Source organism: Phyllobates terribilis, unplaced genomic scaffold (assembly GCF_046119375.1).
Source record: "Phyllobates terribilis strain yellow unplaced genomic scaffold, ASM4611937v1 Scaffold_5__5_contigs__length_657084704, whole genome shotgun sequence".
In the NCBI taxonomy this organism is placed as follows: Eukaryota; Metazoa; Chordata; class Amphibia; order Anura; family Dendrobatidae; genus Phyllobates; species Phyllobates terribilis.
In genome coordinates, this window is record NW_027362765.1 from 285,507,573 (window position 1) to 285,531,946 (window position 24,374).

The window sequence follows — 24,374 nt, forward strand, 5'->3', positions numbered from 1 at the left end:
TTATTAAACTAATATCTCATAGTTCCAGTATAACTGCAATCTATTCTACGAAATAACCTAGAAGCTAAAATCTAGATTGAGAAGGCCAATTATTATACTGTTCAGTTCATGGACTGGTTCAATGGGAATCTGTCTGAATCTGTTTCACCCAAAAACCATTAATATGGTTGTGTAGACCTTTAAAAGACAATCCAGTTCATTCCTTTATGACCTCAAAGCTCTACACCAGCAGCAAGAATTCGAGTTTTGAAGTTGTGCCAGGAAGTGCAATGGGTTTTGATGTGTATTGGAGCTTCTAGCTTCTGAGCACCCATTCCTGGTTGACTGACAGGTCAGTGGCTGTGTACCCAAGCAGACGACCTATCAATCAGGGGAGGGTGCTGCTGGGTAGGAAATGAGGCTGAGGAGCTAGAAGTGTATGGTGACGCCCCAATACAAATTTCAAAATGTGATTTCTCGCTGTTGGAGCAGTGCTTTGGGGTCATGTACTGGCTTATTTTTTAAAGGGTGTCACAATCATATTAATGGTTTGGGGAGTAAACGTTTCTTACAGGTTCCCCTTTACGTTAGTGAGGGAGTCTGGACAAACACTTCTGCTTCCCCACCATTTGTATACCTTGCCTGAGTAATATCCATACAGTATCTAAATAATATTGCCATACACTGCATAGAGAAGAAAGTTTTACCAAACCTGGGTACGAGAGGGATGATAGGCCCAAGATGGTGTAGTCTCAAGAAATATTGCCTCTTTTGCACATACTGTGCTAGAAGGAATTCATTTTCTGCCACTCCTAAGTAATAGCTCAGCAATTAATACGCTGGAAAACCTCTTTGCGTCAAAGTTTGTAAATATCAAACTTTACCAATAGTTTATTCTTAGCAAAGTTGGCCATCTAAAACTTCACAATCAAAATGCCATCGTGAAGAGCAAAGTAGTGCAGGCAAGGTGTTATAGTAGTGTCAATTTCAACAAAATCGTGTTCTGTATCTCCTAAAGCATTTGATACCAAACTGCACAGTGCTAAGAGAATGTGATGACACGATTACCTTGTGTTTAACTTTATACATTTCTCCCATTGTAAATTCTATGGTACTGGACTTGCCAACTCACAGTTTTCCAGGGAGTCACCCTGTCTTCTGCCTTCCATTCTGGGCATCCTGTGAGATTTACCAATCACTGTGTTTACAGGGCAAGGAAGCAGGACACAGACTAGTTTGCAGTTTGCTGGATAGGAGGGCAGGTATAGTGACAAATCCCACATTACGCAATGAGACAAGCAGCACGTGACAGATTACTACACATGGAGGGCAGATAGAGAGTGATAGATCCTGCACTACACAATGACGCAAAAAGCAAGTAACAGACCCTGCACTACACATGGAGGTCAAGTAGAGAGTAACAGTCTCCGCACTACACAATGAGACAAGTAGCAAGTGAAAGACCCCCTACTACACAATGAGGCAAGTAGCAAGTGACAGACCTCACACTATACATCATGGAGAGCAGGTAGAGAGTAATAGATTCTGCACTACACAATGATGCAAAAAGCAAGTGACAGACCCTGTACTATACATGGAGGTCAAGTAGAGAGTAACAGACTCCGCACTGCACTGTAACATACCTGGCGGCGTTCTTGCATAGGGCACCATCTCCCACTATGCAAGATCGCAAACTTGATCATCAGTCCAGTCTGCTAGCCTGGCTTCTATCCATGCTGTCTGTTTGTCTCTGTTCTGACTGCATAGGGCGGCGGCCCGGTCACTTCCTGTTTCTAGTAGCTGCTGTGGGCACACCCCTAATGCGTCCTCAGCCTATTGCTGTCAGTCACTGGATATTTAAACCAGCTTCACCTGGAAGCTGATGCCTGAGCAACGCTTTCATTCAGTGTGCCCCTTGTCTCTGAATGTGCCAGGTCCTGTTCCTTCTTGTCTGTTTCCACCACTCTGGGGTCTGTATTCCCAGACTGGCTCCTGTATCTCTTTCAGTAGCAGTTCCTGTCTGAACTGTATCCTAGCCTGTTCGTCCTGCCTTCTAGGGGCCGCATACCTAGACCTGTTGTCTGTGTTTTCTTGCCTGTCTGTCCTCCTTCCTGGAGGCTGTATTTCCAGGCCAGTCTGAACACACTCCTAGCCTGTTCGTTCCGCCTTTTCTGGGGGCCGCATACCCAGACTCGCTCCTGTATCTCGCTGCAGTGTCAGTTTCTGTCTGAACACTCAGTTCCTGTCTGTTTCCTGTTTTTCTCTATGTCCGTACCTTCCCTTTTTCTGCAGAGTCTGAACCTGCACCTAACTCCTACTCGTTGTCGCTGTACTTCCGTTTGTGAGTTTAGAGTCCACTCGCTACTTCATTGCAAGTATCTTGTGTGTTTCTGGTTCTGCCTTTCCCTTCCAGTCTGTTCCATGTGAACAGAGCCCTGTCTGCTCTGCTCTGCGGTCCTGGCGGTCTCGCTCTGCCCTTCCTTTGCTCACCGCTCTAGGCGGTCTCGCTCTGCCCTGCTCTTGCTCACCGCTCCAGGCGGTCTCGCTCTACTCTGCTCTTGCTCACCGCTCCAGGCAGTCTTGCTCTGCTCTGCCTTTGCTCACTGCTCCAGGCGGTCTCGCTCTGCTCTGCCTTTGCTCACCGCTCCAGGCGGTCTCGCTCTGCTCTGCCTTTGCTCACCGCGCCAGGCGGTCTCGCTCTGCTCTGCCTTTGCTCACCGCTCCAGGCGGTCTCGCTCTGCCTTTGCTCACCGCTCCAGGCGGTCTCTCCCTGCTCTGCCCTTGTTCACTGCTCCGGCGGTCTCGCTCTGCTTGTCTACCGCATCTGCGGTTCTGTTCCTGAGTCCCAGTCTGTACTGGACCTTATCCAGCCTGTGCTCCAACCTGCTAGTGCTTCCCTGTCGGCACTCCAGCCGTGCTTGCCAGTACTCCCTGCCTGCATACCAGTCGTGGTTACCAGTGCCTGCCTGTCTGCATACCTGCCGTGCCTGCCTATACCCACCAGTCAGTGTGCCAGCCTAACCTGCCTGTTCCTGTATTCTCCAGTGTGGGTCAACAGCCGTGTCCGGGGTCTGTCCTGGAGTAGCACCTGGTCCCTCTGCTCGGTTCCTCCCTGGTGCACTGGCGTCGTTAGCCGTTGTGTGACCTTGGTCAGATCGGGTAGATACTTAGTTACACCCCTCCAGACTCTCTCCGGTTCATGGTCCAGTGGGATCACTAAACACGCACACGCCAGTCAGTCCGGGCGTGTGCATAACATGCACAATGAGACAAGTAGTAAGTGAGAGGCTCCGCACTACACATGGAGGGCAGGTAGAGCGAAACAGACTCCACACTACACAATGAGACAAGTAGCAAGTGACAGACCCTGTACTATACATGGAGGGTAGGTAGAGAGTAACAGACTCCACACTACACAATGAGACAAGTAGCAAGTGACAGACCCTGCACAATACATGGAGGTCAAGTAGAGAGTAACAGACTCCACACTACACAATGAGACAAGTAGCAAGTGACAGACCCTGCACAATACATGGAGGTCAAGTAGAGAGTAACAGACTCCGCACTGCACAATGAAACAAGTAGTAAGTGACAGACTCCACACTACACATGGAGGGCAGGTAGAGAGTAACAGACTCCACACTACACAATGAGACAAGTAGCAAGTGACAGACCCTGCACAATACATGGAGGTCAAGTAGTGAGTAACAGTCTCCGCACTACACAATGAGACAAGTCGCAAGTGACAGACTCCGCACTACAAATGGAGTGCAGGTAGAGAGTAACAGACTCCACACTACACAATGAGACAAGTAGCAAGTGACAGACCCTGCACAATACATGGAGGTCAAGTAGAGAGTAACAGACTCCGCACTGCACAATGAAACAAGTAGTAAGTGACAGACTCCACACTACACATGGAGGGCAGGTAGAGAGTAACAGACTCCACACTACACAATGAGACAAGTAGCAAGTGACAGACCCTGCACAATACATGGAGGTCAAGTAGTGAGTAACAGTCTCCGCACTACACAATGAGACAAGTAGCAAGTGACAGACTCTGCACTACACATGGAGGGCAGGTAAAGAGTAACAGACTCCACACTACACAATGAGACAAGAAGCAAGTGACAGACCTCACACTACACATGGAAGGCAGGTAGAGGGAACAGGAGGGCAGGTATAGTGACAGATCCCACACTACACAATGAGGCAAGTAGCAAGTAACAGACCCAGCACTACACATGGAGGGCCGGTAGAGAGTGACAGATCCCAAACATATCATGGAGTGTAGGTAGACAGTGACAGATCTAACACTACACAATGAGGCAGGTAACTCACCTCTTAAAAATGAAATATATTGAAGCGGTTCATGCAGTAATATATTTCATTGATGGTGCAGAGGAACATCCCGGTCGATTTGTAGGCGCAGTTTACTGAATCTAGAGCACAATGACGTTTCAGCACTCGTCTTCTAGGTAAGAAAAACTACTTTATTGCATTATTTTAAAATCCAGTGAGATAAAAAAAAATGTAAACATTCCAAGTTCAAATAAACATAACCCTAAGTTTTTATATCTCACTAGGTTTTAAAATAATGTAATAAATAATAAAAGCTTTTTACCTAGAAGATGAGTGCTGGAACTTAGCTTTGTTTCGCTCTGGATCCAGTGTGGAGAATGACAGACCCCCACACTACACATGGAGGGCAGGTAGAAACTAGAAAGTGACAGACCCCGCAATATTAGAAATTGATTTGCATATCACTCTGTGAACAACACTCCCAGGTTGACATCCCTACATAAACCAATCAGTTTACTGTGAAGACCCGGAGGAGTTTACCTATAAAATAAAAGTGTTATTCTACACAAAGTTGTATGTGAGATCTCAGCAGTGTTGTCAGAGTAACCCAAGTGAATGGCTAAATTATCAGGCTCCGGGAGATCCTATAGCACTTTGGATTTTTCCTTGCCTGACCTAAGAACTGGTTACCCAGGAAACAAAATCTCTTATAAATGCATTTCATATTCAGTGTATTTTGCACTAAATATCATTATTGTTGCACATTGCATATAAACTTTACAGCCCCAGCAGTGAATGTAAGTGCAACCGGTGGGACGGCCATGGCCGAGGGTCACATCTGCGCCCTGCCATGCTACAAAAAAGGTGGATCCTGGCCAGGTGTGTGTGTTGTTGTGTTGATAGAAACCAGAGTCCAAAAATTTTTCTATACTGAACAAGCTGGTGAGAAGTATATATATGTCAGACAGCACTTAAAGAACACATCTTCTATACAATCCAGAGGCAGGATCTTCATGGTTACAGGTGGCAGTACATTACTTCTGTTACATATTGTACTAGACCAGCAAATCACTATGGGAATCTCCATCTTCCCTTTGTATGAGGACCTCACTGGCTGAGGTGCGTCGCTTTGAATACTCACAGCCATTATCAAAGTCAATTTGGTGTGCCATTGTATCTTCAATTCCCTGTAGGAGAACATGTGTCCTAGCCTGGTCATCTTCTCCTCTATGACCCTCAGGTCTGGCTACACTTTATCTTCTTATCTAGTATAGACAACGTTTGCTGTAGGCCTCACTTGCCTTAGATAATGAATCCTTCTGCTACTTAATCCTTGTTTACTTCAAAACATGCTATCCTAGTATGGTCTCCCTTCTTCACATGCGACACCCTATTCAGTGCAGGTCTGCTAACATTAGAACCATAGGTCCTTCTCCTTTCAATACTCTCTTCTATCTGCTTAACAACAGGAAACTGCGTTTCCTATGTTCATTTATCTCCTCCCACCATGGGCTGGCCCCAATAGTTAACCGTATCCAATGGTTAGTTAATTACTGCAGGTCACACAATATATAGAAAAACATTATAAACATGGCAATGTATTATATAAGCATAAGATCTTCAAGGGGAGTGTTGACGGCTTCTCCACTCCTTTATATCAGGATGACCACCAAAAAATATATTGATGATAAAAGTGAAGCTATATGGGTCTTTAAAGGGAATCTGTCAGTAGGATCAACCCTCCTAAACCGTCTATATGGACATTTAAGTCATAGGAAGCTGAATAAAATGATACCTTGATATCTGCAATCCTTGTCTTATTCCAGAGAGATCCATGTTTTTTTTAATATGTAAATGAGCTGTTAAGATCTATGGGCTGGACATATGCCCAGTGATATATACAGTATAATGTATGTCATTAGCTATGGATGGATATAGCAGTGACTAATCAAAACCTAATGAAGGTAAACACCGAAACGCATGTCAGGGTGGGCGCCACCTTTGTGCTGGAGGTCCTGTTTAAGGTACATTACCATCCACTCTATCTATGTTTTGATTAGTCACTGCTATATCCATCCATAACTAATGATATATACAGTACAGACCAAAAGTTTGGGCACACCTTCTCATTTAAAGATTTTTCTGTATTTTCATGACTATGAAAATTGTACTTTCACACTGAAGGCATCAAAACTATGAATTAACACATGTGGAATTATATACTTAACAAAAAAAAGTGTGAAACAACTGAAAATATGTCTTATATTCTAGGTTCTTCAAAGTAGCCACCTTTTGCTTTGATGACTGCTTTGAACACTCTTGGCATTCTCTTGATGAGCTTCAAGAGGTAGTCATCGGAAATGGTTTTCACTTCACAGGTGTGCCCTGTCAGGTTTAATAAGTGGGATTTTTTGCCTTATAAATGGGGTTTGGGACCATCAGTTGTGTTGTGCAGAAGTCTGGTGGATACACAGCTGATAGTCCTACTGAATAGACTGTTAGAATTTGTATTATGGCAAGAAAAAAGCAGCTAAGTAAAGAAAAACGAGTTGCCATCATTACTTTAAGAAATGAAGGACAGTCAGTTCGAAAAATTGGGAAAACTTTGAAAGTGTCCCCAAGTGCAGTTGCAAAAACCATCAAGCGCTACAAAGAAACTGGCTCACTTGAGGACCGCCCCAGGAAAGGAAGACCAAGAGTCACCTCTGCTTCTGAGGATAAGTTTATCCGAGTCACCAGCCTCAGAAATCGCAGGTTAACAGCAGCTCAGATTAGAGACCAGGTCAATGCCACACAGAGTTCTAGCAGCAGACACATCTCTTCAACAACTGTTAAGAGGAGACTTTGTGCAGCAGGCCTTCATGGTAAAATAGCTGCTAGGAAACCACTGCTAAGGACAGGCAACAAGCAGAAGAGACTTGTTTGGGCTAAAGAACACAAGGAATGGACATTAGACCAGTGGAAATCTGTGCTTTGGTCTGATGAGTCCAAATTTGAGATCTTTGGTTCCAACCACCGTGTCTTTGTGCAACGCAGAAAAGGTGAACGGATGGACTCTACATGCCTGGTTCCCACCGTGAAGCATGGAGGAGGAGGTGTGATGGTGTGGGGATGCTTTGTGGGTGACACTGTTGGGGATTTATTCAAAATTGAAGGCATACTGAACCAGCATGGCTACCTCAGCATCTTGCAGCTGCATGCTATTCCATCCGGTTTGCGTTTAGTTGGACCATCATTTATTTTTCAACAGGACAATGACCCCAAACACACCTCCAGGCTGTGTAAGGGCTACTTGACCAAGAAAGAGAGTGATGGGGTGCTACGCCAGATGACCTGGCCTCCACAGTCACCAGACCTGAACCCAATCGAGATGGTTTGGGGTGAGCTGGACCGCAAAGTGAAGGCAAAAGGGCCAACAAGTGCTAAGCATCTCTGAGAACTCCTTCAAGATTGTTGGAAGACCATTTCCGGTGACTATCTCTTGAAGCTCATCAAGAGAATGCCAAGAGTGTGCAAAGCAGTCATCAAAGCAAAAGGCGGCTCCTTTGAAGAACCTAGAATATAAGACACATTTCCAGTTATTTCACACTGAAACGGGTCTGGGAGGTGGAACCTTTGAGCAACTATACAAAGGGGCAGTCCTTGTAAGGAAGCGGGTGGCTCCCAGGGAAGGCGGGCAGGTAGTCACGGCAAGTGACAGGGACAGTCTCTGGGTAGCAGGGCAGGAGGTCACGGCAAGTGACGGGGACAGTCTCTTGACAGGCGGATGGTCACGGCAAGTGACAGCAGGATAAGAGTCTCTAGACAGGCAGGTGGTCACGGCAAGTGACAGCAGGGAAAGAGTCTCTAGATAGGCTAGCAGGCAGGTAGCAGGTGTGCGCTCCCAGGTGAGCGGGCAAGAGTCTCTGGACAGGCAGATGGTCACGGCAAATGACGGCAGAGCCTCCAGGTAGGCTAGCAGGCAGGTAGCAGGTGAGCGCTCCCAGGTGAGCGGGCAAGAGTCTCTGGACAGGCAGGTGGTCACGGCAAGTGACGGCAGAGTCTCCAGGTAGGCTAGCAGGCAGGTAGCAGGTGAGCGCTCCCAGGTGAGCGGGCAAGAGTCTCTGGACAGGCAGGTGGTCACGGCAAGTGACGGCAGAGACTCCAGGTAGGCTAGCAGGCAGGTAGCAGGTGAGCGCTCCCAGGCGAGCGGGCGGGCAGATCCATAGACAGACTGACAGGTGTTGGAAGGCAGACTGTCGGACCGCAGGAATGCAAGCAGATAGACAGGAATCAGGTAGGTATCAAGCAGAGATCTGGCAGGTAACTGGCAGGTATCTGGTAACGGGACCTGAGGGCTGAAGTAGAGTTGAAAGGCTTTGCAACAACATTGCTCGGGCACCTCCATTTTGGAGGAGGTGCCTGAAATATGGTGAGGTCCTCCGGCCATTGGCCGGGGACTCCTTAGGACGGCGCGCGCGGCCCCTTTAAGAGAGGGGGAGCGTGCGCGCCCTAAGCACAGAGGCCGGGAAGCAGCGGGCGCTGCCAGCAGAGCGGGAGGAAGACGCCGGGCACGGAGCGGAGAGGTGAGGGGAACGGCGTCCCTGCATAGCAGGAGGCAGGGATGCCGACTCTACAGTACCCGCCCCTTTAGGCCCCCCCTTTTTTAGGCCAGAGAGGAATTTATCAAGGATGAGAGGGGCATGGATGTTCTCCCGGGGCTCCCATGTTCTCTCCTCAGGACCAAACCCCTTCCAATCCACTAGAAAAAAGGTCTTTCCTCTTACCCTTTTGGTGGCCAGAATGTTCTCTACCTCAAACTCGTTTTCAGCGGAAACCGGAGCAGGAGGCGTACCTGTAGACTTGGAAAAAGAGTTAAGTACCACGGGTTTGAGTAGAGATACATGGAAGGAGTTAGGAATCCGCAAATTGGCCGGGAGTTTCAATTTATAGGTCACCGGGTTGATTTGTTTGATAACTTCCAGTGGACCGATGAACCGAGGCCCTAACTTGTAGGAAGGAATCTTGAGCCGGACATATTTGGACGAGAGCCAGACCTTATCTCCAGGACGGAATTGTGGTTGATCCAGACGTCTTTTGTCAGCCTGTTTTTTCATCCGCTCGGATGACTGAAGAAGTGCGGATCTGGTACTTTCCCAAATGGAGGAAAATTCGTTAACGAGAGATTCCGCAGCCGGATTGTCCACCGAGGTGGAGACGGGAAATGGGATCCGAGGATGCTGACCGAAGACTACAAAAAACGGGGATTTGGAGGAAGATTCGCTCTCGTGATTATTGTAGGAAAATTCGGCCCACGGTAAAAGATCCACCCAGTCGGAATGGTGAGCATTAACAAAGTGCCGGAGGAAACTGGTTAAAATTTGGTTGATCCGTTCCACTTGGCCATTGGACTGTGGGTGATAAGCAGAAGAAAATTCCAAGGTGACCCCCAGCAGTTTACACATGGCTCGCCAAAAGCGAGAGGTGAACTGAACCCCTCGGTCGGATACGATGTGGAGAGGAAGACCATGAAGACGGAAGACATGATGGATAAAGTCTTTAGCTAACTCTGATGCAGACGGGAGACCCGGCAGGGGAATAAAGTGAGCCATTTTGGAAAAGCGGTCAGCGACCACCCAAATGACCGTACAACCGGCAGAGACAGGGAGGTCCGTTATAAAGTCCATAACTATATGCTGCCACGGGGCAGCAGGTACAGGAAGAGGAAGGAGACGGCCGGCTGGCAGATGTCTCGGAACCTTGTTGCGGGCGCAGGACACACAGGCTGAAACAAAGTCTATTACGTCCTTGTGCAGGGTAGGCCACCAGTAATGCCGGGTAATAAGCTAGAGGGTCTTTTTCTGACCAGCGTGGCCAGCTAGCTTTGACGAGTGTCCCCAGTGTAGAACCTTCTCACGATCAGGTACAGTTACGAACTTCTTACCGGGTGGAAGACGATTTAGATTCACGGGGGCCACCTGCATTACTTTGGCGGGGTCGATGATGTGTTTAGGCTCCTCCTCAAGATCAGAGACCAAAAAGGATCGGGACAAGGCATCAGCTTTGATGTTTTTGTCAGCCGGGAGAAAATGAAGAATGAAATTAAAGCGGGCGAAGAACAAGGACCACCGGGCTTGGCGCGGGTTAAGTCTCTGGGCACTCTGGAGGTAAGCCAAGTTCTTGTGGTCCGTGTAAATTATTACCGGGTGAAGAGCCCCCTCGAGCAGGTAACGCCACTCCTCCAGTGCCAGCTTAATGGCCAACAATTCTCGGTCTCCTATAGAATAATTGCGCTCAGAAGAGGAGAAGAGTTTGGAGAAGAAGCCGCAGGTTACCATTCTTCCGGAAGATGACTTTTGGGTAAGTACCGCTCCGGCTCCGGAGGAGAAAGCGTCGACTTCTAGGAAGAATTGTTTGTTGCTGTCTGGACGATGCAGCACAGGGGCGGAGGAAAAAGCTTGTTTTAAGGAAAGGAAGGCCTCCTCTGCTTCGGGCGGCCATTCTCTGGGATTAGCGCCTTTACGGTTGAGCGCCGAGATAGGGGCAGTCCGGGAAGAGAAGTGCGGAATGAAGAGGCGGTAGTAGTTGGCGAAGCCCAGGAACCGCTGAATAGCCTTCAACCCCTCTGGTCGGGGCCACTTCTGGATGGCAGACAGTTTCTCAGGATCCATTTGTAGGCCGGTCTGAGAGATTATGTAGCCCAGAAACGGAAGCGAAGTCTGCTCAAAGAGGCACTTCTCATATTTAGCGTAGAGGTGGTTCTGCCTGAGCCTGAGCAGGACCTGACGAACGTCCCTCCGGTGAGTGAGAAGATCCGGAGAGAAGACCAAGATGTCGTCCAGCTACACCACCACGCAGGAGTAGAGAAGGTCACGGAAGATGTCATTGACCAACTCTTGAAAGACGGCGGGAGCGTTACAGAGACCGAAGGGCATTACAAGGTATTCATAGTGGCCGTCCCGGGTGTTGAATGCCGTCTTCCATTCATCCCCCTGACGGATAAAGACCAGATTATACGCCCTACGGAGGTCCAGCTTGGTGAAGATTCTAGCCCCCCTCAGACGGTCAAATAATTCAGGAATGAGCGGAAGGGGGTATTTATTCTTCACTGTGATCAGGTTAAGGCCTCTATAGTCTATACAGGGACGGAGTGAGCCATCCTTCTTTTTGATGAAGAAGAAGCCTGCTCCCGCTGGGGAGGTAGATTTCCGGATAAATCCCCGGGTCAGATTCTCCTCAATATATTCAGACATGGACCGGGTCTCAGCAGCGGACAAAGGGTAAATACGCCCACGGGGAGGAGTAGCGCCGGGCATCAGGTCAATTGGGCAGTCGTATGGTCTATGAGGGGGTAATGTCTCTGCTTCTCTTTTATTAAAGACGTCCGCAAAAGACCAATAGGGAACCGGTAGGCCGGGTAGATTGGCTGGGGTAGGAGAAGGACGAGCAGGATGAACAGGAACTAAACAAGTCTTATGGCAGTCCTGTCCCCAGCGAAGAACTTCTCCGGACTGCCAATCAAGCACGGGTGCGTGTCTCTGGAGCCAAGGTAGGCCTAGCAAGAGGGCGTGAGAGAGTCCAGGCAGAACATGGAAGAAGATGCTCTCAGAGTGCAGCATTCCCACCTGCAGAGTTATGGATTCGGTGATGAGTTGGATGGGATGAGGTAAGAGGCCCCCATCCATGGCGGCGACAGATAAGGGTACAGCCAGAGGTTTGGTGGGAATGCGGTATTTCTCTACCAGGGACTGAGAAATGAGATTTGCGGCAGCTCCAGAGTCAAGTTGAGCCAGTTCAAAATAACGGTTCTCCCCGCAGATGATAGAGACCGACAGCATTAGAGATGGAGAGGGTTTATTTCTGTCTAGGGCGACCTCTCTAAGCGATCCTAGACACAGGCGTTTCCCGACCTCTCCGGACAGGAAAGGATCCGGTGCTCCTTACTGCCACAGTAGAAGCAGCTCCCCTCGGCACGGCGTAATTCTTGACGGGTCTTGATCATCTTTGTCTGGTCGACCTGCATAGGCTCGGGTGAGTGCGCCGGGGGAGTAACGGAGGAAGTGATGGGTCTCTGGAAGGTAGGGGCAAGGCGTGGAAACCTCCTCTCACGGGTGGCCTCTTTGGTGCGCTCCTGGAACCGGATGTCAATCCGGGTGGCAAGTGTAATTAAGTCGTCGAGAGTGGTAGGAATGTCCTGACCGGCGAGTTCATCTTTAATACGGCCGGACAGACCCTCCCAGAAGACGGACACCAGGGCGTCGTTATCCCAGGCAAGCTCCGAAGCAAGGGTACGGAACCGTATGGCATATTGGCCCACGGTGAGACTTCCTTGGCGGAGGCGTAGCAGAGATGAGGCGGATGAGGTCCTCCGTCCTGGTTCGTCGAAGACCTTCCGGAAAGCCGTGAGAGAGGCTGGCAATTTGGACACCAGGGGGTCTCCTCTCTCCCATAGAGGATTTAGCCAAGCCAGCGCCTCCCCTGTGAGATGGGACATGATGAAGGCTACTTTGGCTCGGTCGGTGGAAAACTGGTGTGCCAACAGTTCGAAGTGCAGAGTGCACAGGTTAATGAAGCCCCGTGTCTGACCGGGATCTCCGCCAAAACGAGGCGGGGCGGTGAGGCGGGGACCGGGAAGAGATGCCACGGAATTGATGGGCAGCGACGCTGCCGGGGTAGGATTCGTGCGACTGGAAGCAGGTCCCGAAGAGGTAGTCAGTGTGTCCAGGCAGGAGTTAACACTACGCAGGTGGCTCAGGATGGACTCCTGTTGGGACCTCTGACGGGAAAGTTCATGACACAGGTCCGAGAGCGAGGGAGCTTGGATGCCACCGGGTTCCATGGCCCGAGCAAACTGTAACGGGTCTGGGAGGTGGAACCTCTGAGCAACTATACAAAGGGGCAGTCCTTGTAAGGAAGTGGGTGGCTCCCAGGGAAGGTGGGCAGGTAGTCACGGCAAGTGACAGGGACAGTCTCTGGGTAGAAGGGCAGGAGGTCACGGCAAGTGACGGGGACAGTCTCTTGACAGGCGGATGGTCACGGCAAGTGACATCAGGATAAGAGTCTCTAGACAGGCAGGTGGTCACGGCAAGTGACAGCAGGGAAAGAGTCTCTAGATAGGCTAGCAGGCAGGTAGCAGGTGTGCGCTCCCAGGTGAGCGGGCAAGAGTCTCTGGACAGGCAGATGGTCACGGCAAGTGACGGCAGAGCCTCCAGGTAGGCTAGCAGGCAGGTAGCAGGTGAGCGCTCCCAGGTGAGCGGGCAAGAGTCTCTGGACAGGCAGGTGGTCACGGCAAGTGACGGCAGAGCCTCCAGGTAGGCTAGCAGGCAGGTAGCAGGTGAGCGCTCCCAGGTGAGCGGGCAAGAGTCTCTGGACAGGCAGGTGGTCACGGAAAGTGACGGCTGAGCCTCCAGGTAGGCTAGCAGGCAGGTAGCAGGTGAGCGCTCCCAGGTGAGCGGGCAGGAGTTTCTGGACAGGCAGGCGGTCACGGCAAGTGACGGCAGAGCCTCCAGGTAGGCTAGCAGGCAGGTAGCAGGTGAGCGCTCCCAGGCGAGCGGGCGGGCAGATCCATAGACAGACTGACAGGTGTTGGAAGGCAGACTGTCGGACCGCAGGAATGCAAGCAGATAGACAGGAATCAGGTAGGTATCAAGCAGAGATCTGGCAGGTAACTGGCAGGTATCTGGTAACGGGACCTGAGGGCTGAAGCAGAGTTGAAAGGCTTTGCAACAACATTGCTTGGGCACCTCCATTTTGGAGGAGGTGCCTTAAATATGGTGAGGTCCTCCGGCCATTGGCCGGGGACTCCTTAGGATGGCGCGCGCAGCCCCTTTAAGAGAGGGGGAGCGCTCGTTCGCGCGCGCCCTAAGCACAGAGGCCGGGAAGCAGCGCCCGCTGCCAGCAGAGCGGGAGGAAGACGCCAGGCACGGAGCGGAGAGGTGAGGGGAACGGCGTCCCTACCTAGCAGGAGACAGGGATGCCGACGCTACACACACTTTTTTGTTAAGTATATAATTACACATGTGTTAATTCATAGTTTTGATGCCTTCAGTGTGAATGTACAATTTTCATAGTCATGAAAATACTGTATTTCCATTGCACACCAATTCTTGTATTGGCTAATAAAGATTTTTTGTACCTCCCACGTACATGGTTTATGCAATTATTTGACTCTATATCAGATTTCCTATTTGTGGTTTACAAGGAACGTTTAAGTCTATGGAGGTGGGAGAGGGGAAGGAGAGAGGAGCAAAAACTGAGAAAACAAGCAAAGGTATAGAGACAGAGATTATGCTGTAGTTTTATTTAGCTCATCACAGGGTAGGATTCACAACTACACTGCTCAGTACAGTGGGATAATCTTTTCCGAACCTCAGCTGCTTCTGTCTGCCTGCTCCCTCAGAAAAGAAGAGCAAAAATCCCTCATATCTGTGTGTGCTGTTTATGGGAGACATCATAGCAACTAGTCTCTACCCACTAACTCAGAGCCAATTGCACATTGGAGATAGAGCCTGAAGAGGGAGGAAACTCATGAAAAATGCAGGATGCAAGTTATGTAGTGTCAAGAAATAGTGTTACTCATCATGTACAAACACATCACAGCTTATTCTGAAATATTATGTGAAATTATAGGTACCCTTTAAATATGGTTTAGCTTCAGGGGAAGTACTGGTTGTCCTTTAGGAGATAGCTAATTTGCATAAATGTAGGTTAATAAGTCAATTCAATATACAATAGTAAAATCATTTTTTGGGATAATTGGTGAATTTCATTACAAAGAAGGTATTGATGAAAAGGCCATGTTATGTTTCTGCACATGTCATTGACAGCCGTGCTTACCTTACATTGCAGACAATGGAAGCACGCAACAACCACCACCAGCCTACGAGGAGAGCAATAACTTTATGTACCCACAGATGGACCTGCTGGAACTAAAAGAGGCAGTAAATACTCCGTAAGTAAAGAATGCTTTTATTCTAATTCTATCGTCTATCATTGTTGGATGAAAGGATTCTAAAATCAGTCACTTAATGCAGACATTGATAAGCTATGACTGATCGATCGGGGTCAACCTCTGGGACCACTCCCAAATTATAAAGGAGCTCCAGTGGCCCAGCAAGCACAAAGTTTCCTTCAATTTTTACTCAGGAAAAGTGTCCACAAGTCTGAACAGGAAACTATTCTTGATACAGCTCAGTTCTATCCTCAATCCTGGAAGTCTGACAGTTGTTGATCAAAGACTGATGGCCTATGGCCTAAGAACAACCCATTAAAGGGAACCTGCCAGCTGATTCATGCCACAAAAACCCCGGGCAGCATGAATCACAGCCTGATTGCTTAAAGAAGTTGTCCAGCACTTTATATTACCCACCCCCCCCCCCAATATATCCCCCCAGGGCCCTAAGACTTTTTGTAAATACCTTACGCTGCTGATAATGCCTGTGAGCGGTGCTATCGGTGGCCACTCACAGGCATCACGTGAGCCCGCGCTGACGTCACGACAAGTGAGGTGTGACTCAGCGCTGGGGTCCCTGCGATGACTGCTGGGTTGTGGGCAGGGTTGCCCCCCGCGTCACACCCAGCATCCACCGCGCGCTTTCCCAATGAATGGGGAGAGGCAGAGCGCACGGTGGATGCCGGGTGTGACACGGGGAGGTAACCCTGCCTACAGCCTGGCATCCACGCAAAAGACAGAGACCCCCGGCTGCTGCCAGCACTTGTCGTGACATCAGCGGATGTCAGAGCCGACTGCAGCCGGGGGTCACGTGATGCCTGTGAGCGGCCAGTGATAGCGCCGCTCACAGGCATTATCTGCAACGGAAGGTATTTACAAAAAGTCTTAGGGGCCCAGGGGGATACATGGGGGGGGAGTAATATAAAGTAATGGACAACCCCTTTAATTGCTGCCATGTAAATTTTTCTCTGAAAAATTGGAGCGTTATATAGCACGGCCCATGGCCAACCTCTTCCCACACCGCACCGAGTTATTGACAGGCCATCACGGTTTGGACAGCTTGAATTGAATGATAGGTTTCCTTTAACTTCTAAGTCCTGAAGAACACCATTGAGAATATTGTATGTTTTGTAGTTTTTTCGACACTGATTTTTATTTTCAAGGCACAGATTTTAAAATATTGAATGGATCCAAATCATAATTCACATAAATAATCCTACCTGACCTGAAATGTGACCACTATGTGTCTGTCCTCTTTTGGAGACGTTCTTGTGAATAATGATTAGAATCATTACGGATCATTTGTTTGTTGTGCAGGTTCTTAGAAATTCTTTTTGTTTTTTAACCAGATTTCCATATGGAGGACATAACCAATTGCCGAGTCTTCCCCCAACACACCTGTATGATAATGTAAGTCTGTATAGTGAAGCAAATACTATCTACAACAAGATGGTTGTGATTTGTTACATTTTTGGCACGTCTCTTAATTAAACATGAATAATTAATAAAAATCTGTCACCAAGTTTTTACTACCCCGTCTGTGAGCAGCATAATGTAGAGACAGAAACCCTAATTCCAGCGATATGTCACTTACTGGTTACTGCTGTTTTGATAAAATCAGTGTTTTATCTGCTGCAGATCTGCCAGTTCTCTCTAAGTGCAGAGGTCAGTATAACCCCACCCCCATCACTGATTGGCAGCTTTCTATGCACATAAGCAGAAAGCTGCCAATCAGTGGTGGGGGCGTGGTTGGACAACCTGTCAGTGGGTTTACTAGTCCTCTAGTGATAATCTCCTGCTGATAAAACAGTGATTTTCTAAAAACTACCTTAAGCAGCCAAGTATGTGACACATCACTGGAATCAGGGTTTCTGCCCCTATATTATGCTGCTATCAGCGTAGGTGGCAAAAATCTGGTGACAGATTCTCTTTAAGGGACTAGCACTCCAAATGTATAGGATGTTAAAGCTAAACACAGATTTCTCACACTGAAATACAACAATTGTAGTATTATTTGAGGCACATCCTGCATTCAGTGCCAGGCTGTAACTAGGTCTGTAGAGAAACATGGGCCGAGCATGATTCTCGCTTTCAAAGATCGGAATGAGTGAAATGCTGTACTGCAAGCATTTCCCACCAACAAGACATGGGTACCATTAAAGACAATATGCATTCTGTGAAAGATAATCAATATTAAAATGAACAATACAGTGTATTTAGTGATCTTTGTTATTTATGTTTTACAGGCTCCTTATCCTACAACTTTCCCTCCAGCAATGCAAACTGCGCCTCCTTTCTTCCCAAGGGTTCCAGCTTCAACACCTTTTTTCCCATTAGTTCAACATCCAACTCCAGTCTTACCCGCAGTTCCCATATTAACACAAGCGGCACCTGCACAAACAAATCCACCTCTCTTTCCTGCAGTCTCGACTCTGACTCCTACAGTTGTGCCATTACCAAAGGAGTCCGCAAATAAACCTTATCAAAAAGGTTCAGGTGAGCTACCAAGATGAACAGATGACCATAGAATCCAATTGGGGGCAGTAATGTCGTGCATTAAAGAGTAACTAAACTTGTTTTTTTTATTATTAAACTAGAAATAAAATTTTAATATATTTTGTAATAAGATCAATCACCCTATATTGCTGCCTTCAAAATAGGTACGAAAGTGTGCTTTACTATGTACTTAGATCCGTACTCCATATCTAGAGTACAGATCTCCCAAATAGGAGTCTGGGGGGAAAAGAGTCTCCATAGTGTGGAAGTTTCCTTTTATAAAGCAGCGACAATAAGAGAAGTACAGGATCTGAGTGTGTACAGCGCTCTCACTGTGACTGCAGTGCATTCCCCTCTTTACACCCCTATAAAGAAGAGAAGTGGCAGTCTATTTTCTCCAAAAGCGCTCCAGAATGCCCGCTCCTGCACAGCGCTCTCACTGTGACTGCCGTGTATTCTCCTCTATAATCCCTTGTAGAGAAGAGAACTGCTTGTCTGCTTTCCCCACAAGCACTCCTGGACCCCCAACTCCTCCACAGCACACTTACTGTGACCGCACTGGGTTCCCCTCTATACATCCTTGTAGAGAAAAGAACTGCCTATCTGCTTCCCTTACAAGCACTCCAGGACCCCTGCTCCCACTTAACGCTCTCACTGTGACTGCAGCATGTTCTCCTCTATACAGTCATAGCTGTTGGCACCCTTGAAATTGTTCCTGAAAATGAAGTATTTCTCCCAGAAAATTGTTGCAATCACACAAGTTTTCTTATACACATGTTTATTTCTTTCGCGTGTATTGAAACAACATAAAAAAACGGAGAAAAAAAAAGGCAAATTGGACATAATTTCACACTAAGCCCCAAAAATGGTTGGCACCCTCAACTTAAAGGGGTTGTCCTTTCAAAAGTGATACATTTGCAGTCACTCTGTGTGACTGCAAACCTATGAATTGCCCAGCGCAGGTACTGTGTGCTGCGGGGATTCGCCAGTTTCAGATCCAGGACTGGAGGGTATGTATAAGTTACACATACCCCAGACTTGTAACCTTGAGATTGTTGATATTGTTCAACAATTTTGGTTCTCAAGTCCTCAGACAGTTCTTTTCTCCTCTTTCTGTTCTCCATGACTAGTTTGGCACACACAGACACACAATGAAAAGATCAAGTCAACTTCTCCCCTTTTTATCTGGTTTCAGGTGTAATTTTCATATTGCCCACACCTGTTATTTGCCATAGGAGAGTTTGAACGAGCATCACATGCCTGAAACAAAGTTGTTTACCCACACTTTTGGAAGGGTGCCAACAATTTTGTCCGGCCCATTTTTCAGGTTTTGTGTTAAATTATGTCCAAATTGCCTTTTTTTCCCCTGTTTTTTCATATTGTTTCAATACACACAAAGGAAATAAACGTGTATAACAAAATATGTGTGATTTGCAATAATTTTCTGGAGAAATACTTCATTTTCTGGAACGATTTCAAGGGTGCCAACACTTTTGGCCATGACTGTACAACCTTGTAGCAGGGGTGGACATATCATTAATTAAACCTGTGAAGCCACACAGAAGTACAACAGGTAAGGGGGCCCAATTCCATCTCCAAAGCAGGTGGAATTGTGTATTTTGATGAGCTATTCGACTGCAACGGGCCCATATGGTGTTCATGCAAAGGGGCCCCCTTTAGTCTGTGTCCACCACTGCCTGGAAGAGAAGTGTCTGTCTGCTTTTCCCAGAAGTGCTTCAGGACCCCCGATCCTGCACAGTACCCTCACTGTGACTGCAGTACGTTCTCCTTTATATATCCTGTAGGCAAGAAAAGTGCCTGGTGCCAGGTCCCCCGCTCCTGCACAGCGCTCTAACTGTGACTGCAGAGTGTTCCGCTTTATAGAGCTGTGCCTGTCTGCTTTCTTCACAAGCACTCTAGGACCCCCATTAACTGTTATATGCACACACAGAGTGCAGACTCCATTTCCTTCTGCACACAAGATATGATGAACGGATCATAGAACTTGGTACAGACACTTATTCATCTATTTTCTACATGAAGTAGGCAATATAGGATATTTAACCCTATTAAAGCATTACTTTTCCAGATTAAAAGTAAAAAAAATTAAAAGTAAAAAAATAATCATTGAAATACTCTTTACAAATGACAAACCACACAGGACATCTTTTCTATTAGTATAATAGTGGAATGTGTTCCTGTGTTAGTATAAAACTAAGAGCTCCTTTAATCATGGTAGCTATACTGTATATATAAAAAGTGATTTGCATTGAATTATTGCTATAAAAGTCTAGCATATCTACATTGTGACCCCCTGTATAATTCTAGATGCCAAGACTGCCTGGTAATACCCAGCTCTATAAGTAGGGTTATGCTTTGACCAGATGTCAACAGAGCTTTACATGCACTTCAATGGTCTCAATGAAGGGGGCTGGTTTGGCAATATATTATGTGAGGCAGCCCCTTCGCAAAAGTGTTCTGGTCACTGGCAGATATAAGTGCATTTTAATACAAAGATAAGTCAGGATAAAATAATACAGACCATTCTATGTCTTTACACCATATTTAGGTTTGACCTATATTCCATTGTATATTTCAGGTACCAATGAAAGTACACCGTTGCCAAATTACTATGAGCTCTTAGAATTTGATCCACTGGCTGAAAGCTCCAAGACAGAGTACGTACTACTACATATAATGTGTCACAGGTGTTGGCCATTGTCTTTTCGTCTTTTAAGACATATTTGTTCAATCAACAAATTTACTTCCATTTAGGAATATTTCTCCCAAAATTTCCAAGGCGCTTGACATTTTTAAACAAGGTTGTTGGTTCACAACATATTGATGAACTATCTGTAGGATAGATCATCAATATCAGACAGATTGAGCAAATAACACCCAATCACTGAGGTTGCCAGGTTTTGGACCCCCATTAATCTGATCTGAATGATCAATCATGTGTCTGTTGTGACCCAACAATCTCCTTAAGGTCATATCGTTGTTGTGATGTGGAATGTGACGAGCCCATGACAATATATTTTGCATTTGAACCCCACAAATTCCAGACCACCAGGTGATTCCATACTAAGATTGGGACTTCAGATTCTGAATTTACTGATTTTTTTTTTTTTTATTGAAGGATACAGTGGCATGTAAATGTTTGGGTACCCCTGGTTAAAATTACTGTTATTATGAACAGTTAAGCAAGTTGAAGAGTAAATTATCTCTAAAAGGTCTAAAGTTATAGATGATACATTTCCTTTGTATTTTAGGGGAAAAAATTATATATTGTCATTTTTTTACATTTTAAAAATTACAAAAAGGAAAATGGGCCAAAGCAAAAGTTTGGGCACCCTTGCAGATTTGTGTGCTCACATAACTTTGACCAAGGTTTCAGACCTTAATTAGCCTGTTAGGGTTATGGCTTGTTCACTATAATCATTCGGAAAGGACAAGTGATGCAAATTTCTCAGCTTTATTAAAATCTAGCCTCCTCTAACCTTGTGCCAAGAAACAGCATCCATAAGTTCTTATAAGCAACTGCCTAGCACTCTGAAAATTAAAATGGTGGAGGCCCACAAAGCAGGAAAAGGCTATAAGAAGATAGCAAAGTGTTTTCAAGTTGCCCTTTCCTGAGTTCGAAATGTAATTAAGAAATGGCAGTTAACAGGAACACTGGAGGTCAAGATAAGGTCTGGAAAACCAAGCACAATCTCAGTGAGAGCTGCTCATAGGGTTGTTAGAGAGGCAAATCAGAATCCCCACTTGACTTCAAAAGACCTTCAGAAAGATTTAGCAGACTCTGGAGTTGTGGTACATTGTGCAGGTGTCTCTGAACAGTAGAACAAATATGACCTTAGTGGAAGAGTCATCAGAAAAGAACCTCTCCTGTGTCCTCCCCATAAAATTCTGCGTCAGAGGTATGCAAAAGAACATCTAAACAAGCCTGATGCATTTTGGAAACATGTCCTGTGGATCAATGAGGTTAAAATAGAACTCTTTGGCCACAATGATAAAAGGTATGTGTGGAGAAAAAAGGGCACAGAATTTCAGGAAAAGAACATCGCACCAACTATTAAGCATGGGGGTGGATCAATCATCCTTTGTAGTTGTGTTGCAGCCAATGGCACGTGGAACAGAGGGAAGAATGAATGCAATGAAATTTCAACAAATTTTCGATGCAACCATCTGTAAAAAAGATGAAGTTGTAAAGAGGATGGCTTCTACAAATGGATAATGATCCTAAACACACGTCAAAATCCACAATAGACTACCTCAAAAGGCGCAAGCTGAAGGTTTTACAATGGCCCTCACAGTCCCCTGATCTGAACATCATTGAAAATCTGTGGCAGACGTCAAAATAGCAATGCATGCAAGATGAACCAGGAATCTCACAGAACTGGAAGAATTTTCCAAGGAAGAATGGATGAAAATCCTTCAAAGAATTGAAAGACTCTTGGCTGGCTACAAAAAACGTTTACAAGCTGTGATATTTTCAATAGGGAGTGCTACGAGGTACTAACCATGCAGGGTGCCCAAACTTTTGCATATGCCAATTTTCCTTTTTGTAATTTTTTAAATGTAAAAGATGAACATATATATATACTGCTCAAAAAATAAAGGGAACACAAATAACACATCCTAGATCTGAATGAATGAAATATCCTCATTGAATACTTTGTTCTATACAAAGTTGAATGTGCTGACAGCAAAATCACACAAAAATCATCAATGGAAATCAAATTTATTAACCAATGGAGGCCTGAATTTGGAGTCACCCCCAAAATTAAAGTGGAAAAACACACTACAGACTGATCCAACTTTGATGTAATGTCCTTAAAACAAGTCAAAATGAGGCTCAGTATTGTGTGTGGCCTCCACGTGCCTGTATGACTTCCCTACAATGCCTGGGCATGCTCCTGATGAGGTTGTGATGGTCTCCTGTGGGATCTCCTCCCAGACCTGGACTAAAGCATCCGCCAACTCCTGGACAGTCTGTGGTGCAACGTGACGTTGGTGGATGGAGCGAGACATGATGTCCCAAATCTGCTCAATCGGATTCAGGTCTGGGGAACGGGCGGGCCAGTCCATAGCTTCAATGCCTTCATCTTGCAGGAACTGCTGACACACTCCAGCCACATGAGGTCTGGCATTGTCCTGCATTAGGAGGAACCCAGGACCAACTGCAACAGCATACGGTCTCACAAGGGGTCTGAGGATCTCATCTCGGTACCTAATGGCAGTCAGGCTACCTCTGGCGAGCACATAGAGGGCTATGCGGCCCTCCAAAGAAATGCCACCCCACACCATTACTGACCCACTGCCAAACCGGTCATGCTGAAGGATGTTGCAGGCAGCAGATCGCTCTCCACAGCGTCTCCAGACTCTGTCACGTCTGTCACATGTGCTCAGTGTGACTCTGCTTTCATCTGTGAAGAGCACAGGGCGCCAGTGGCAACTTTGCCAATCCTGGCGTTCTGTGGCAAATGGCACGGTGTTGGGCTGTGAGCACAACCCCCATCTGTGGACGTCGGCCCTCATACCACCCTCCTGGAGTTGGTTTCTAACCGTTTGTGCAGACACATGCACATTTGTGACTTGCTGGAGGTCATTTTGCAGGGCTCTGGCAGTGCTCCTCCTGTTCCTCCTTGCACAAAGGCGGAGGTAGCGGTCCTGCTGCTGGGTTGTTGCCCTCCTACGGCCCCCTCCACGTCTCCTGGTGTTCTGGCCTGTCTCCTGGTAGCGCCTCCAGCCTCTGGACACTACGATGACAGACACAGCAAATCTTCTTGCCACAGCTCGCATTGATGTGTCATCCTGGATGAGCTGCACTACCTGAGCAACTTCTGTGGGTTGTAGAGTCTGTCTCATGCTACCACGAGTGTGAAAGCACAACCAACATTCAAAAGTGACCAAAACATCCGCCAGAAAGCATTGGTACTGAGATGTGGTTTGTGGTCCCCACCTGCAGAAACACTCCTTTATTGAGGGTGTCTTGATATTGCCAATAATTTCCATCTATTGTCTATTCCATTTGCGCAACAGAATGTGAAATTGATTGTCAATCAGTGCTGCTTCCTAAGTGGACAGTTTGATTTCACAGAAGTTTGATTTACTTGGAGTTATATTCTATTGTTTAAGTGTTCCCTTTATTTTTTTTTGAGCAGTGTATATTTTTGCCTAAAATACAAAGGAAATGTGTCATCTTTAACTTTAGGCTTTTTAGAGATCATTTCATCTTCAACTTGCTAACTGTTCACAATAACAGTAATTGTGACCTGACCAGGGGTGCCCAAACTTTTACATGCCATTGTACTAGAGAAGGTTGCGTGTAAAAGTAAGAAGTAACAATACACCTGTATAGAGGGGGAAATTGTGTGAAAGTGAGACTGAGAGAAGACATCAGGAGCTGAATAGACACAGCAAAGGAGAACCTTTGGTCTAACCCACACCTATATTTCAAGTAACTCTTCTCTGACATGGTGGTCTAGAGTCTAAAGACCCCATACATATTGGAGTACATTTGACTGTACCTGCTGATTCTGGTGGAGCAGAACAAACATCTAATGTATATGGAAGTCTCCCGACTCTTCATATGACATCGGGAATTCTAACTTTAAATACCCACTGCATTTCTTCTCCCTGGATTTAGTGCACCACAGAGGTG

General features: G+C 46.7%; 1 protein-coding gene across 1 annotated transcript in view; it reads left to right on the forward strand.

Annotated features, from left to right (window-relative positions):
- The window catches only part of TOM1L1 (target of myb1 like 1 membrane trafficking protein), a 209,624-nt gene that overhangs the window by 152,065 nt on the left and 33,185 nt on the right, over positions 1 to 24,374 (forward strand). The window contains exons 11-14 of the mRNA XM_073684180.1: positions 15,109 to 15,211; positions 16,561 to 16,621; positions 17,458 to 17,707; positions 20,307 to 20,385. Coding sequence (XP_073540281.1) covers positions 15,109 to 15,211; positions 16,561 to 16,621; positions 17,458 to 17,707; positions 20,307 to 20,385 — 493 coding nt within the window. The remainder of the gene's footprint in view (positions 1 to 15,108; positions 15,212 to 16,560; positions 16,622 to 17,457; positions 17,708 to 20,306; positions 20,386 to 24,374) is intronic.